Source organism: Trichogramma pretiosum, unplaced genomic scaffold, assembly GCF_000599845.2.
Source record: "Trichogramma pretiosum strain Unisexual culture from Peru unplaced genomic scaffold, Tpre_2.0 scaffold54, whole genome shotgun sequence".
NCBI lineage: Eukaryota > Metazoa > Arthropoda > Insecta > Hymenoptera > Trichogrammatidae > Trichogramma > Trichogramma pretiosum.
The window spans coordinates 903738-917950 of NW_019641628.1; the positions used below are offsets into that span (position 1 = coordinate 903738).

The 14213-nt window shown below is 44.4% G+C and overlaps 1 protein-coding gene across 2 annotated transcripts; it reads left to right on the plus strand.

Annotated features, from left to right (window-relative positions):
* Positions 1-1612: 1612 nt before the first annotated feature.
* On the plus strand, positions 1613-13755 carry LOC106654302. 2 transcript variants are annotated; one of them, XM_023459102.1, is made up of 10 exons: positions 1613-2008; positions 2785-2983; positions 3965-4133; positions 4207-4403; positions 5045-5194; positions 5280-5941; positions 6014-6146; positions 11927-12066; positions 12161-12925; positions 13020-13755. In XM_023459102.1, the coding sequence occupies exons 1-10, from the start codon at positions 1936-1938 to the stop codon at positions 13151-13153; spliced, it is 2622 nt and encodes an 873-aa protein (XP_023314870.1). In that variant the 5' UTR covers positions 1613-1935; the 3' UTR covers positions 13154-13755. The 2 variants fall into 2 exon arrangements, with proteins under 2 accessions (XP_023314870.1, XP_014229582.1); XM_014374096.2 differs by having other exon boundaries at positions 1614-2008; positions 5042-5194.
* Positions 13756-14213: the final 458 nt, after the last annotated feature.

Sequence of the window (14213 nt, forward strand, 5' to 3'; positions counted from 1 at the left end):
CTCTAATTCCTTTTGAATCGTCCTGCCGCGCGGTATAGGTACGTTAAGGTAAAATACATTGTATACAGGTATATATAAGCCAAAAAGTGAAAAGGCTCGCGCGCACGTGTTTCGTGCCTGCCGAGGTATTCACCTGTACGGGCGGTAATACATATTATGCCCGCGATGACCCAGATTCCCCTCGGACAACTTATATCGTTTATAATTCCTATACATGCACGTGTTTGCTATATATATACGACGAGTATACAACGAGAGAGACCTTCGTCATGGCACGCGCACGCAACCATGATGCGGAGCTGCCGCCACTCAAAAATCGATAAATCGATCTCGCGCTCGCGGGTCACGCTTTATACACACAAAAATATATAATACGTGTGTGTGCCTGGAATCGTCGCGTGTCGCGCGACCGTTACGACGATCGCCAGAATTATCCTGCCTATAGGGTACGTGTGTGGAACCGGAACTGGATCCTTGGAGCCGCGCGCATAGATGGCCCATAGACGTTTGTACACACACACACACGCGCTTCTTCCGCTGCCGCACCCGCAATAACGTAATATGCTCGATTCGCGCGAGGCCCTCCGTCCGTCGCCTCGAGATGAGCGACTCGTCGGCACTTTTCCGAGAAGGCGAGCGCAAACATATATATGTAATTTTCAACGAGACAAGAGCTCTACTGGGGCCGTACGCGAGAGAGATGATAACGGCGCGGCGACGCGCAAAGATGTCGTCGTGCGCATGCGATGAGATTTTTACGAGTACTCGCGCTGGACGCGCGGAGTTTCCGCTTTACTTCCGAATGAGTCATTCTCACGATTTCGACCGATCGTTTCGATCGTTCGCGGGGATACTTACACTTGCTCTGGTGCGGTGACAAGTGGGTTACGTGCGTTTGACGCGTCGTTAGGTATATACGTAAATCGGACACAATGATGCATGATTTTTATCGAGATTGCACTAACGAAACGAGACAAGGTTTCATTTTAAAGCAATCGGGCAGAAAAGATCTCGTGTCCGTTTTATTACATAGACTCACTTAGCCAGTAATTGCAAGCTTAGGTATTCAATTAAAATCAAATAATAATATTAAAATAATTGATGAACGATAAAATTATATAATGTTTTCTTTAATAATATTATCGATTAATTCAATATTATTATTTGATTTTAATCGAATACCTATGCTTTCATTTACTATGTGTGGTGACTTGAAAACTCAAGACCTCTTTGCCTCTGAGTTTAAAGTAGATACCTTTCGGCTCTATAGGGTAACGTCTCTTTTACGTGTGTCAGGTATATATTTCGATGAGATGCAAAGCTTTTATAAATGTCAAGCGTTTGAACGTATGGCATTCCAAAATTTGACTGCCTATAAACGCAGGTGTCAAAAAATCATACACCCATATAAAGTACGGTCCTCCGTAACATTACGATTCATCATCGTGGCAGCAGAAAGTGAGAGATGCGGGCTCGAGATAAGGCATAGTATTATTTCACGGAGGTGCTCTCATCTGTATACGTTATACATATATTGGTAGGGATAGAGAGAAGAAGAGAGGCTATATCTTATCTCTCGGGCGCGAGTAAGAGTGCGTGCCGCGAGCGACAGATAAGAGAGAGCCGTGTGTGTGTGTCTGTGTATAGCGTCCTAAAAGCTAAGGTGTGCGTCGCCACCGCCACCGCCGTACCAGTTCCCCGCGGTTATACCTTCTTTATTGTACATCTAGTGTAGTAGTATAGTACTTTACCGGGCACCGATTGTCCCCCCGCGTCAGTCCGACGCGCGACTCCATTACAATTGGATTCTCTCTCTCGAGGATCTCTGCTGACCCGAAACTGAGTGCAGAGATTTATAATTTAGGCTGCGAAACTCTGTTCCATTATTTATCGCGAGTGATTATTATAATTTGTGTGATTTTACCTCCGTATAAAATGCGGACGTTCTTCGCCGGCGTCGAGTCGTCGGGCGCTTTCCGCGCGCTGCTCCTGTTCCTGCTGCTGATCGGTAAGTCCTACTTTTTCTTGGCATCGATTTTCGGCCTTCCGGAGCGAGCCGTTTTTCTTCTCTAGCTTTTCGGTGTCACCGGGGCGGCGGCGGCAACAATTTGCAATTCATTATTCGAGGCATCGATCGCGAATTTTTTTTTCCTTGCTTTTCGATATCATTATTATACGAAGTAATTTCGCGAGCTGGTTCGCGAGAGTTCTTATACTCTCGAGTGCGTTATACATATACATATCGCATATATGTATGTATATTATTCAAGTGACTCTTTTTACAAGAATTTCATGAAACGAGTGTAACGGCGCACGGTATACGACGCGCGTGAGAGTGTGGAAATCTCGCAGATAAGCCGAAGCGGCGACCGATTCTCGGCTTCGATAGCGTCATATTTTATAATGTACGCGGCAATGTATAATAATACCTGCTAACGCGTAAAGAGGTATCTGTATCGGCCACAGCCTTACACTCACACACAGACGTATACATCTCTATACGTCGAGTACAATAATGTCTACAATAGATACAGATAGAAAAATATGTGCTATATCGTATTGTATAGATGGGTGCGAGTCGAGCTTTATAATCTCTGCGCCTTTGAGTGTGTACACAATGTGTCATATTGGCCCGCGAGTACTCTCGCACACACGAACATCCATACGATACTCGCACACGTGTAAAAGAGCTGCGTGTAGAGATTATCTGGCAGCGCGAGGACGAAATTTTTTTTAAAAGCTTCCGGTTACATGCCTCATTTTTTTGCTTCGATGATTTTACAGTTTCGTCGAGCCGAGCCCAGGAGAATGCCAAGAAGATCCTGTCGCCGAATCTCGTCGACTGCTACGAGAATCCGGATCTGGCCAAGTGGAATCTGCTGCCGCACGACCTCAACCATCTCGTCTCCATCATTCGCAAGATCGAGAACGCGCCGGGATTCGGCCTGAGCGTGCGCGACTTTGCCGGAGCTCTGCTGCATCGGTGAGGCAATCTTGTGTTGAAAAAAAAAAAAAAAAAAACGAAACAGCAATGGTATACCGATCACGATATTTTAATACTGACTCGAGCACGGGATCGGTAAACTATAGCGAGAGTAAAAATCAAAGAGTTAAGGTGGCTCATCAGTAAAACGGCTCAACAACAGATGATTATAGAACTTGGCAGAAATGTCATTTAAAGTGCCCTTGATGTGTTATCAAAATTTCAGCATGGGTTGCCGTACTAATTTTTGAGAATGAAGCCGTTGAAAATAGCAAATTTAACATGGGCTCTTATAGGAGGCCATCCTAATTTCATACATTTTACGCTATAACTATTTTATTCAACGACAGATATTAACCAAAAACGAATATGTTATGTTTCAAGTCACTACGTTTCGATTGGTATGTTAAAAATTACCCCTTATCGAACTAACTAATGAGTAATTAAAGAAAATGTGCGTAAAATCATTGATTTCGAATAGTGCGAGCGGTTGCCTGTCTAATGCGAGAGAGAGAGACAGACAAACGCCTCGCTGTATACTATTGTTATGATTGCTGACGAGCCACCTTAAGGTATTAAAATCGATTATTCATTGACAATTGCCCTGCGCAAATAACATCCGACAATCGGATATTACACATACACTCTCGGTACTCACGATACCTTGCATGACTAATTTCCCATTTTCGACTTACTTCGCGCTGACTAAATCCATTTCCGCTGGCTTAAAACCTCCTTATCAGCAGCCTCAGTGACGATGATATACACATTATAATAATAACACATCAAAGTCGGGAGCGTAATCGCGCGCAATTATAATCCCGACGTAATGCATTGTAAATGCTCAACCCGATAATCTCGGTCGCGATGATCCATCGCGCGATTATTACATTATTAACAATAGCGCCTAATTATAAATCTGACCAATACAATATGACCGATCTGAACGATGATTTTGTGTTACAATAAAAAAAAAAATAGATTCCGCCAGGACGGCATCGTGAAGAGCCCGACGATCCACTCGCAGTCGGGCGTGCTGCCGTACGCCCCCATGGGCATGCACTTCCGGCGCCACGCCAAGACGCTGCAGGTCATCCCGGGCACGGCGGCCCCCCAGCTCGATCTCAACAGCATCACTCCCCTCGAGCGGGTGAGTAATATATAATACAACGAAAAATGTGTGCCAAATATTATGCTACATGACCGGTTTTGATTTTATTTAGTGCTCGTTGCACGCCATGATCTCGAGCAGCATCGACAAGTACGTGCGCCAAGACGAGTCGCGCGACTGCCAACGACCAAGCAATAGCTATCAGTCGTCCTACCAGTCGTCGTACCAGTCGAGGCCCTACAACTCGCGCCGCTACAGACGCGGCCTGTCCAAGAGCAGCGACGTCGAGACCCTCAGCGCCGACCAGATGTGAGTACAATGACGAACTTGATAATATAGTGATACGAATAGAGGTCGGCTTACATATAATAAAAAAGGCAAAACATGCAAGTAAATGTGCATGAAAATTTGTTGAAAATGTGCAAAAATAATTCAAATATGCCATTATGTAATAAATGTAATTTTTGTCGCGGATTAAATTGAAAAACTTGTAAGGAAAAGTTTCCTCGATCAACTACACGGAGAAAAAACATTCATTGATTCAATGAAATCTAATTTAATATTTTATTTACTATTAATTTAATCAAATGATTGATTGAATGAATGATTGATTGAAGCTATGAAACTTTGGTAAAAACAATTAAATATTTTGTTAGATGGTATTTAATTAAATAATTTTGTTGAATCAATGAGATTTTTTTCTCAGTGTAGAAACTAATAACAATAATTCTTATGATTCAAGTTATTGTTTTATTTACATAAGTACAGCCAATTTGAAAATTGCGCAACTGCCCCTGTTTGTAAAAATGTTGTTAAAATTGGTAAAAATATGCAAAATATGCAATTTCGTATGCAATCCGTGCATTTGCATATAATCCGGGCTCCAGTAATAAGTCAGCTCCCCAAGCCGTTAATCTTATGTCGAACGTAATTATGCGCTATTACAGAAGAGCCCTCAAGGCTAAGAACGAGAGCGTCGACCCGGACTCGCAGTACCCGGAGCTGCCGCCCAACCATCCGCTCACGAGGAACGGCCGCTACGCCCAGAACGAGCCGCCGCTGAGCAACTGCCCGATCGAGAACGGCGTCGTCAAAACACCGTAAGTATTTTATTATATCCTCCATAACGATCTACATAGTCTCCAATCGTTGCTTAACGATCTCTTACCGATTCGGCGCCGCTAGATGGGGATCGGTAGCCGGTGGACCTCTGCTGGCCGGCATAGCCGCTGGTCTGCAGCCCCAGACCGTGGCCGTGTCCACGCTGCTGCGCGCCCGCGTGGGCGGCGGCTTCGACGACTCCTCCAACTCCAACCCGATGATCACGAGCTACTCGACCGAGTCGCCCATCGAGAATCGCTACCTGGCCACCCTTGCGGGCGACCTCGCGGAGGTCGCCCTCATGCAGGGACCACGTCTGCCCAGCATGCCCCAGGGCTATCGCATCGGCACCGAGGGCCACTGGAACTCCACCGACTCGCCGCGCTTCTACTTCCTCGAGGCCAACGAGGACCTGCAGATGACCGCCGCTGAGATACGCGGCGACCTCGACGGCCTCGCCATCGCCGAGACGGTGCTCCAGCAGCACAATCGCTACCCGGGCCTGAGGCTGTCGCAGATCCTCGAGATGTACTACAGCGATCGGGGCTTCTTCGAGGAGAAGGTGCGCGCCTGCAATCGCAACCAGCTGGCCCAGCAACTCGTAATGGCCAACACGGACAAGCTCGTGCAGCAGGCCTACAGCGCGGCCGTCGTGCTGAGCCCCGAGCTCGCCACCGCCTTCATCACCGACGAGAAGATACAGGAGCTCGTCCGCCAGGCCGTCAAGGATCTGCAGACTTTTATACGTGAGTACACCATTTTTTTGAGCGCTGCGGTAGAGTGATTGGGTTTCGATGATAATGATGTCAATTTCGCAGCGAAAATGTCGCCGAACGCGTGCGAGAACAGCGGACAAAATACTGGCCGATCGTCGAACCTCGAGACGGCCGTCGACGTGACCGTCGTCGTCGACTCGTCCTGGCCCTACGATCAACTGTACTCGATCTTGTCGTAAGTACTATTTTCGATCTTTTTTCGTGCGATATGCGTGAGCAACAACAAAAAAATCCTTGAAATACGATGCTCTAATTGCGATTGAATTTTGTGTCACTTTGTCCGTGAATTTGGCTACTAGTTTCGTATTTGAGAATACCTACAATCGTTTGAAAGTTTTTTGTGACTCTCGAATACTCGCAGAAAAATCCACTAGAATTCGAATGATGACATTTAAATGGTATAATCAATTGTAATAAATGATAAATCACACCGAGAAAAACATCTAAGGTTAAAAATTGAAGTAATTCAACTCTGATGAACGTACGGCACGTCGTAAAAAAATTGTCCCATTTTTCACTCCCAATAGAGACCCTTGATCTACCAGTTCCTGATTTTTGGCAGCGGAAGGGAATTATTCGTGTTCAGAAGCGCTGTTATGAAGCTTCTTTCGGATGGGAATTTTTTATTTTTCGCGGCCAAAAGCAGTAATGACATTATTTTACCACTATTATTACCAACTCCGAAACCAAGGTCTTTACGGCATCATACTTGATTTACCTCTCTCTCTCTTCCTTTTTCTCGTGTGCGCGCGCGCGCAACATACACGTGTTCGTGCGAGCGCCTCACCGTCTAACGCCTACACACCTACGACATAGTTTTAAAACTTAAATCCAGCGAAGTAGGGACTTTGCCTATGCCTGTAGACATGTGCTACTATTATTGTCGCATACGTTATACATACGGCTGGCCCCTACTTGACGGTACGTTGGGTATCTCTCATAGCTCCGTCCACGTATTTATTGCTTTCTCTCTCTTTTTTATCTACTGAGCTCCGTACACGCGTATTCATTTCTCTCTGTACGTTAAACGTAGTGTACGAATAGTCAGTACACTTTAACTCGCAGCAGCGAAAAGAACGGAAAAAGAAAGAACGAAAATATTTTTGATTATAAGAAATTCTGTGTTGTGAGTGTGAGTGCGCAAAACCATGATTGGCATTCAAGTCCGTCCCTTCAAAGAAAGCCGTAAGGCAGAAAAAGCGGAGAACTTACGTAAAAAGATCGATTGGAAAGTCGAGCAAAAACGAGTCAAATCTCTCGGCCGAATGTTGAAGAGACTGCGATTGATGGTCAATTGGAAGATTAAAAAAGAAAGATACGAGCTCCTTGATCAACTTTGTCACTTGATAAAAAATTGGAAGGGCCAATTTCCGAATCTCCGAGACATTTTTCAAAATGAAGAAATCGAGCGTCTTATCTCGGATTGCTTGAACTACGAGGGTAGACGTTTTTATCGTTTCATTGAATTCCTGGCGTGCATGGCTCTGACCAACTGCAAGGACAAGCCTAAAATTAATAAAAACAACAAGCCGCTGCTGCGTCGTATCGGATCTGTGCATCGTGCGGCTAGATGCGATCACAAGACTGCCCGTAAGGTTACTTCGAGCAACAACATGATCCGAGCAATTTTTAAAATGTACAGTAGATTTAACGAGAATTACAGTGACGAAACATTAATAAAAAACCAAACCAATGAAATCGCACAACTCAAAGAAGAATTAGAAGAACATAAAAAGTCTAGCACGAAAGAGATCAATGAGCTGACAGCAAAGAACAATGACTTATCAGACTTGGTGATGGACTTGGACAAAGATCGAAGAGCTTTGCATAATGCTATTCAAGAATTAAAAGGAAACATTCGAGTATTCTGCAGAATCAGACCAAAGATTCCCAAGGAAGTTTCTAAAAATTTGTGCACCATCAATTATTTAGAAGAATGCACGCGAGATGGATCGCGGTGCTCAAATTTTTACGCGGCCTGCAAGAATGGCCTCGCTGACGTCGTCGAGAAATTCCTCGAGCTCGGTCAAGATCCCAACTGTCTCGAGCCAGAATCAGGTATTACGCCACTGAACTTGGCTCTGCTCGTCGGTCACAAGGAGGTGGTCGAAATGCTGCTAAGAGGAGGCGCGGATCCCAATACAGTCAGCAAAGACGGATTTACACCTCTGCATATTATTTGCAAAAGAGACGACGATGACGACTTGGTGAAGAGGTTCTTTGAGATTTGCTGCGATAACCAGCTGACGGTGCAGGTCAACGTGAAGGACAAGAAGGGTCGGACACCTTTGCAGTGGGCCGTGGTGAGTTTTTTGCTTCGTACGATCGATGTACTCTTGGATCATGGGGCTGACCTGTCTAGCTTCGTTTTTCCAACTACAAGTCACTTCTGCGAAGGATTTAAAAAGTACCAAAGCAAATTGGATCGATGCACATTAAGAGTAATATCTGCTGCTCTGGCCGTCGTCGAATGCCTGGAAAAAGGAGGATACAAACTGCAACTAGGCGACGCTATAGAGATCGCACACCTGTTCCATGAGCATAAATTGTTCAAGAGGCCAGAGGGTCTTTCTAGGGGGTTTGAAAAATCTTTAACAAACAACGAGAAGTTCGTCAGCAAAGCGAAAGGATTGATGGTAAATTCGAGCCTGTCGCTCTACGAACTGAGCCTGCTAAACGAGTTTCGACTCGATGATGCGGCGAAACTACCCACGCACGAGGAATTTTACGAATTTGCGCGCTCGGAAAAATTGAGCGAGCTGCCCGAAGACTGCAGACGGGGTTGTGCTTTTCTTTTGTGCGAAATAATGTCGAGAGGATTTTTACGGAGATGGGAACTGGTTTCTTCCATGGAGACGACGCGCCACTGGCTACCAATTGAAAGGTTCATCTACTTGGATTCGAACCGATATTTGTTCATTTGTAGTCTACCTAAATTTCTGTATTATTATTATTATTTTTTTTTTATTATTTTATTATTATTTTTAGTATTATTTTTATCATATTATTATTATTTATTCAATTATTGAATTCGTTTTGATTTTTTGTTGGTTGATTTTCCAATTAGTGTATGTTGTTCAAGTCTTGAGAAATTATCATTTTTGATTTGACTTTCCTAGTGCATTTATGTAATTCTTTTTTTTTTCGACAAATTCACAATGAAAAATTAAATTTTTCAAATACATCGCCAATAATTTTTCGTCTGACTTCACCCGCACGGGTTCTTTTTTAATTACTTTTGATTTTCATATCTATCGTTATCTATTATATACCTTGTCGTTAATCTTCATAGTTACCAATAAATTAATGTTGGGCTTGAAATTCACTTCTATGATTTACCTCACTCTTACGGAGGGTACGACTCCGTGGAAAAATTTAGCTCGAGTTATACCTAATTACAATAAGAATCAAATGATTTAATTATCGACGCTCACTGAATTTTTTCAATGGAATTGTAAGAGATGGAAGTTTTCAATATCGGACATCTGATCATCAATCATTTTACGATGATTTCCAGCGAGTGAAGCATAATTAGGCTCTTATTTCAATTTATCTCTGTCTCTCTTACTTTCTCTCTCGTGCTGCCATGTGCGTGTTCCTCGACGTCTAACGTCACGCAGTTGGAGTCGCATTAGATTTGGTAAAGCGCCGCCAAAGAAATAGGCAGCTGTGCGCTATGACGTCACGATCGGCCCCCCCACTACGACGAATTCACGATTTTCCTTCGATTACTCCATATAGTATAGATCGATGCAGCGTCACTCGAATCTCTAAAATTGTACGATGTGTCCACGCGTTCGTACGACTTTCTAATTTCAATCGTATGTACTATCAGTGTAAGTTCGGTCGCCGACTCGTGAACAGCCTGCACCTAAAGTATATAGCGTCGACCACGTGTTCAAAAGTGAAAAAAAAAAATACATAAGTTTGTTGAATCGTAAGCGATTGTGTTTTGTGTGATTATAAACAATGGCTGCTGCAAACGATCTTTGGGGAGATCACCATTACGACAACTTCGTGAACGATCTGAAGTGCTTGCGCGAGGAGGTCAGGTGGAACGTTGAAAAAAAGCGATTGGCGTTTCTCGATCAACTCTGCGAGTCGATCCAGAACTGGCCGGGCCCACGACGCGTCGATCTCCGGGACATCTTCGTCAAGGAGGACATCGGCTGTCTGCTCTGGGACTGCATCAAACAATCGAGAAAACGATTCGTCTACCTGTCGGCACGCAGCGGCTTCAGCGAGAGCGAGATCAATGCCCTCTTGACTAGTACCAAGCCACCGCCGGACGCGACCATCCACCGCAGGGCCGTCGTCGTGCAAAGTAAGACCAGGATCGTCGATAGAGGCAACAGATCTAATCGCAGCGGACCCACAGATTTTCACGTGGCCTCTGGTAATGGCAGAAGACAGGAAAATACTCGGGGCCGGTGCCCGCTGCAGTGGGCCGTGTCGAATCTGCTGCCGGACAGAATGGATATACTTATGATGTGCGGCACCGATCTCGCTAGCTTCGTTTTCCCGACCGAGAGCGAATTCGTCGAGAGTCTGCGATCTTACGACAGCCACGAGGCAGCGACCAAATTGATACTGGCGTCCGGTCTGATGGTAGTCGTCGAACGTCTCGAAAGCAAAGGATACGCGATGCGGCGAGACGACGCCTCGACGATCATGAAGCTGTTCGAGAGGTACGAATTGTTCGAGCGAAAGGAGCGAGCGACTCCTCTTCAAGCGTTGGACGCAACGTTCGTCGAAAAGGCCAAAGAGATGAAGATACGCGAGGACCTGTCGCTCGACGATCTGATCCGGCTACGACCCGAGCAGGCGGACGAACGAGGAGTCACCTATTCCGACTACTTCGCGTTCGCCAAGTCGAAGAAGTTACAGCAGCTGCCCGGGAACAGCCAACGGGACTGCGCCCTGCTTCTGTGTGAGACGATGGCGAGAGGATTCTTCCGACGCTGGGCCCTCGATGCCTACCGGGAGTGGACGTACAATTTGCTGCCGATCGACCTTGGCAAGACGTACATGAGGGACTTTCGAAACGAAAATTTGTACCACTATGCTCGCCTCGAGAGCGTGTTCGATGATCCAACTATTTTTTTTTCTTGTCTTTTGTTTGTTTTACTTTTATTAGCTGCTTGGCTCAAGTGGGGTCTTCTATGATCCAATTATTTATCCTTGTCTTTAGTTTGTTTTACTTTTAGCATCAATTCGGTTTATTCGTACATCTATTCTGTATATATATTCTGTAATAATTAAGGACATCTATTCTGTAATATTTGATTAAGTGAATAAATTGATTAAAAAAACCATCATCGATTTTTCTTTTGATAACCATACGATCGTTCGAAGTAAAAGATTTTAGATAATCTATAGCATTAATAATTTAAGATTCACCTAAAATGATGCAATTGAAATGTCATTTTACGAATAATAATGGATTTTACTGTGGGCATTGATGTCCAAAAAGAGAGTCGTAGTACAGTTTTGTATTATTTCGTCAATATCAAACAAGTATCATTTACAAAAATCTATGATAATTCGTCCTCAGAAACACAAAAATACTCCTATAAAAAAAACTTATCAAATCGATGTTATTGGTACTTGAATATAGTATATACTGCCCTAGGCCGCGAAAAACAGAAAAGTCCCAAAATACGTGTAATTAGTAAATAAACACGAGCTCTGGGGCTTTCTTTTTTCGCGGCTTAGGCCTGTATACTATTTTTCATACTCCGTGGCCCGAAAATAGCAATATCCCGTTTTGCGCAGCGGCCGGGAAGTAGTCACTTTCGGGCCGCTGGTATAAAAAATAAATTATCAACGTGCATTTAGTAGTAAAAAACTCAATCGTAACTTCAGCTTCGAATTTCAAGGATTTTTTGTACAAAATCGCGAATACTCCATACAAGATATCGTAACACGTTTTTTTCCCGAACGCCACAAAAATAGGCAACTGCTCGGTAAGCTCGACATCAGCCCGTTCAGCGGCAACTTCAGCATCGTCAACGGCGCCGACGGCAAAATCCTCGTCCAGACCAGCAACGTCATCACCGACCTGCAGAACTTCAACAGGACCGTCTACGATCAAAGTAAATATACATATAAGAAACCAAACGCGACCTCGTTTAACGTCGCGATCACAAAACTCATCGAAATTATTATTATTATTTTTCTCTGACGCAGTGACGAACCGCGGCTTCGACGTGTCGACGGCCCTGCGCAGTCTGCGCAGCATCCAGAACGACAAGCTGAACGAGGAGAGGCGGGTGGGTCGCGCGGGCGGCCAGTCCGACATTGCCCTGTTCCTGACCTACGAGACGCGCCCCTCGCAGCAGGACAAGGACTACCAGATGAAGGTGCTGAAGGAGATGCACGAGCGTGCCCCGGACGCCGTGGCGCTGTTCCTCACCGCCGGCGCCAAGAGCCGCTGGGAAGACTACGTGCTCGACAAGGGCGACGACCTCTTCCAGGTGCCCTCGTTCTCCAGCTCCAACGAGCAGTACCAGCTTGACGGCCTGGTGGCTCGGATCAAGCGGGTGCCCCGTCGACTGATCAACACCCGCTGCGGCGCCGACTACGACGAGACGGCCAGCAACGGCCAGTCGAAGGAGCTCAAGGCCCACGTGGGTCCCAACGGCCAGCACGTCTATCGCATGCACCCGAACTACTTCAAGTCGGACGACGCCAACAATCCGCCGGCCATCATCGTGAAGAACGGCGACGCCTCGGTGCCGCTGGAGATCTGCTCGGCGCGCAGCCTCGAGGTCCTCAATCAGACCCAGGCCAGCAGCAGCGGCGGCGACAGGCCCGACTGCGCGACCAACACCCACGTGGTCAAGATGAGCTGCGACGGCGCCTACTATCTGCACGAGTGCCGGCCCTACTACGTGTCGGTCAGGCCCAAGCTGGCCGGCGGCTCGGCCAACAGGAACGCCCTCTGCACGAGACGTGAGTTTTTCGCTGATAATTATATTTGACGAGTCGCGTCGTACGTAATTTTTAATGATTTATTTTTATTAATTTGTTGTTTCGCCTCTTGCAGCGGATCAGTGCCGATACCCCGACGACTTGGCCTACACCGTGCAATTCGAGTACCTCGTCTGCAAGAGCTCGGCCGGCAAGGCTCTGCTGCTCAGTCCACTGCTGCTCCTGCTTCTGCTGGCTCGGATATTCTGATGAGGGAGGAAAATTAAGTTCATTGACACGATTCAGCCCACTGCCAACGACTCGAGTTGCCCGTCCACGATGCCGATCGTGCACCGACGGCTCGAAACTCGACAGTATATGTAATTGTAATAATCCTGCAGTCGATCAGTCATTACGTTTATTATACCGTTTTTTCCCTTCTTTTTTTATGTATTTATATTACGTAGTTGTGTCGAAGCGCTTTTTATTTTATACGATAAGAAATTAATTTACCGTTATCGATAATTGTAACTCGATACAAATAATTGTATATGGAGAAGCAGAAAATTGCTGAAAAAAAAAACTAAAAAAAATTACTCTGTACTAGGCGTTGCATTGTTTATTAATTTTACGATTGAGAATTAAATTTAGCTCTCTATCGACAATGTGGAGAGTTAAAATTTAACTTTCAATTGAATAATTTCAATTGATTGGAGTGAATTTTTAGTTAATTAAATGCATCTCTACTCCTTACCATAATTAAGACACACGTTGTACAAATCTTACACTTTTGAAACAATGACATTTTTTGTTAATACATTAATTAAAATTCACAATGTAGACTCTACTCGATTATTTTCAACTATTACACTTTAAGTAGCAATTAAATACAAATAAAAAAAATATGTATTTTTTATGTAAATTAATCATTTTAATAAAACCTGAACAAAGATATAACATTTTTTTTACCCAAAGGGTTGACATATTCATACTGAATGAACCATTTCACAAAATACTTTTTTCCGTTTTGCAAAAAACTATACTTTTTCACATGCTTTTGTTGAATATGAAATGATCATGAAATATTTTAAAAATTCTTTTCATCTAAATATATTCCACAAATTTTTGTAAAAACTCTAAAACGATTGAATAAGCTAGTTCGCTTTGGCACATCTAATCACAAGAAGAAAAATCTACTAGGGTCAAATTCAAGTGAATCTTGAATTACTCCGAGAAAGATACTTTGGAAAAAATTACAATACACTTCACAACGAATTTGTTTCAAAGTTTTTAGTTTTAGAAGACCAAATAAATTCCGTGAAGAAATCGT

Bases quoted from the DNA above. Each gene is read 5' to 3' on its own strand.
- LOC106654302 (XM_014374096.2), top strand. From the start codon at position 1,936: ATGCGGACGTTCTTCGCCGGCGTCGAGTCGTCGGGCGCTTTCCGCGCG. The intron at 2,984-3,964 runs GTGAGGCAATCT...AAAAAAAAATAG, and splicing joins GCCGGAGCTCTGCTGCATCG to ATTCCGCCAGGACGGCATCG. The intron at 4,404-5,041 runs GTGAGTACAATG...GCGCTATTACAG, and splicing joins ACCCTCAGCGCCGACCAGAT to AAGAGCCCTCAAGGCTAAGA.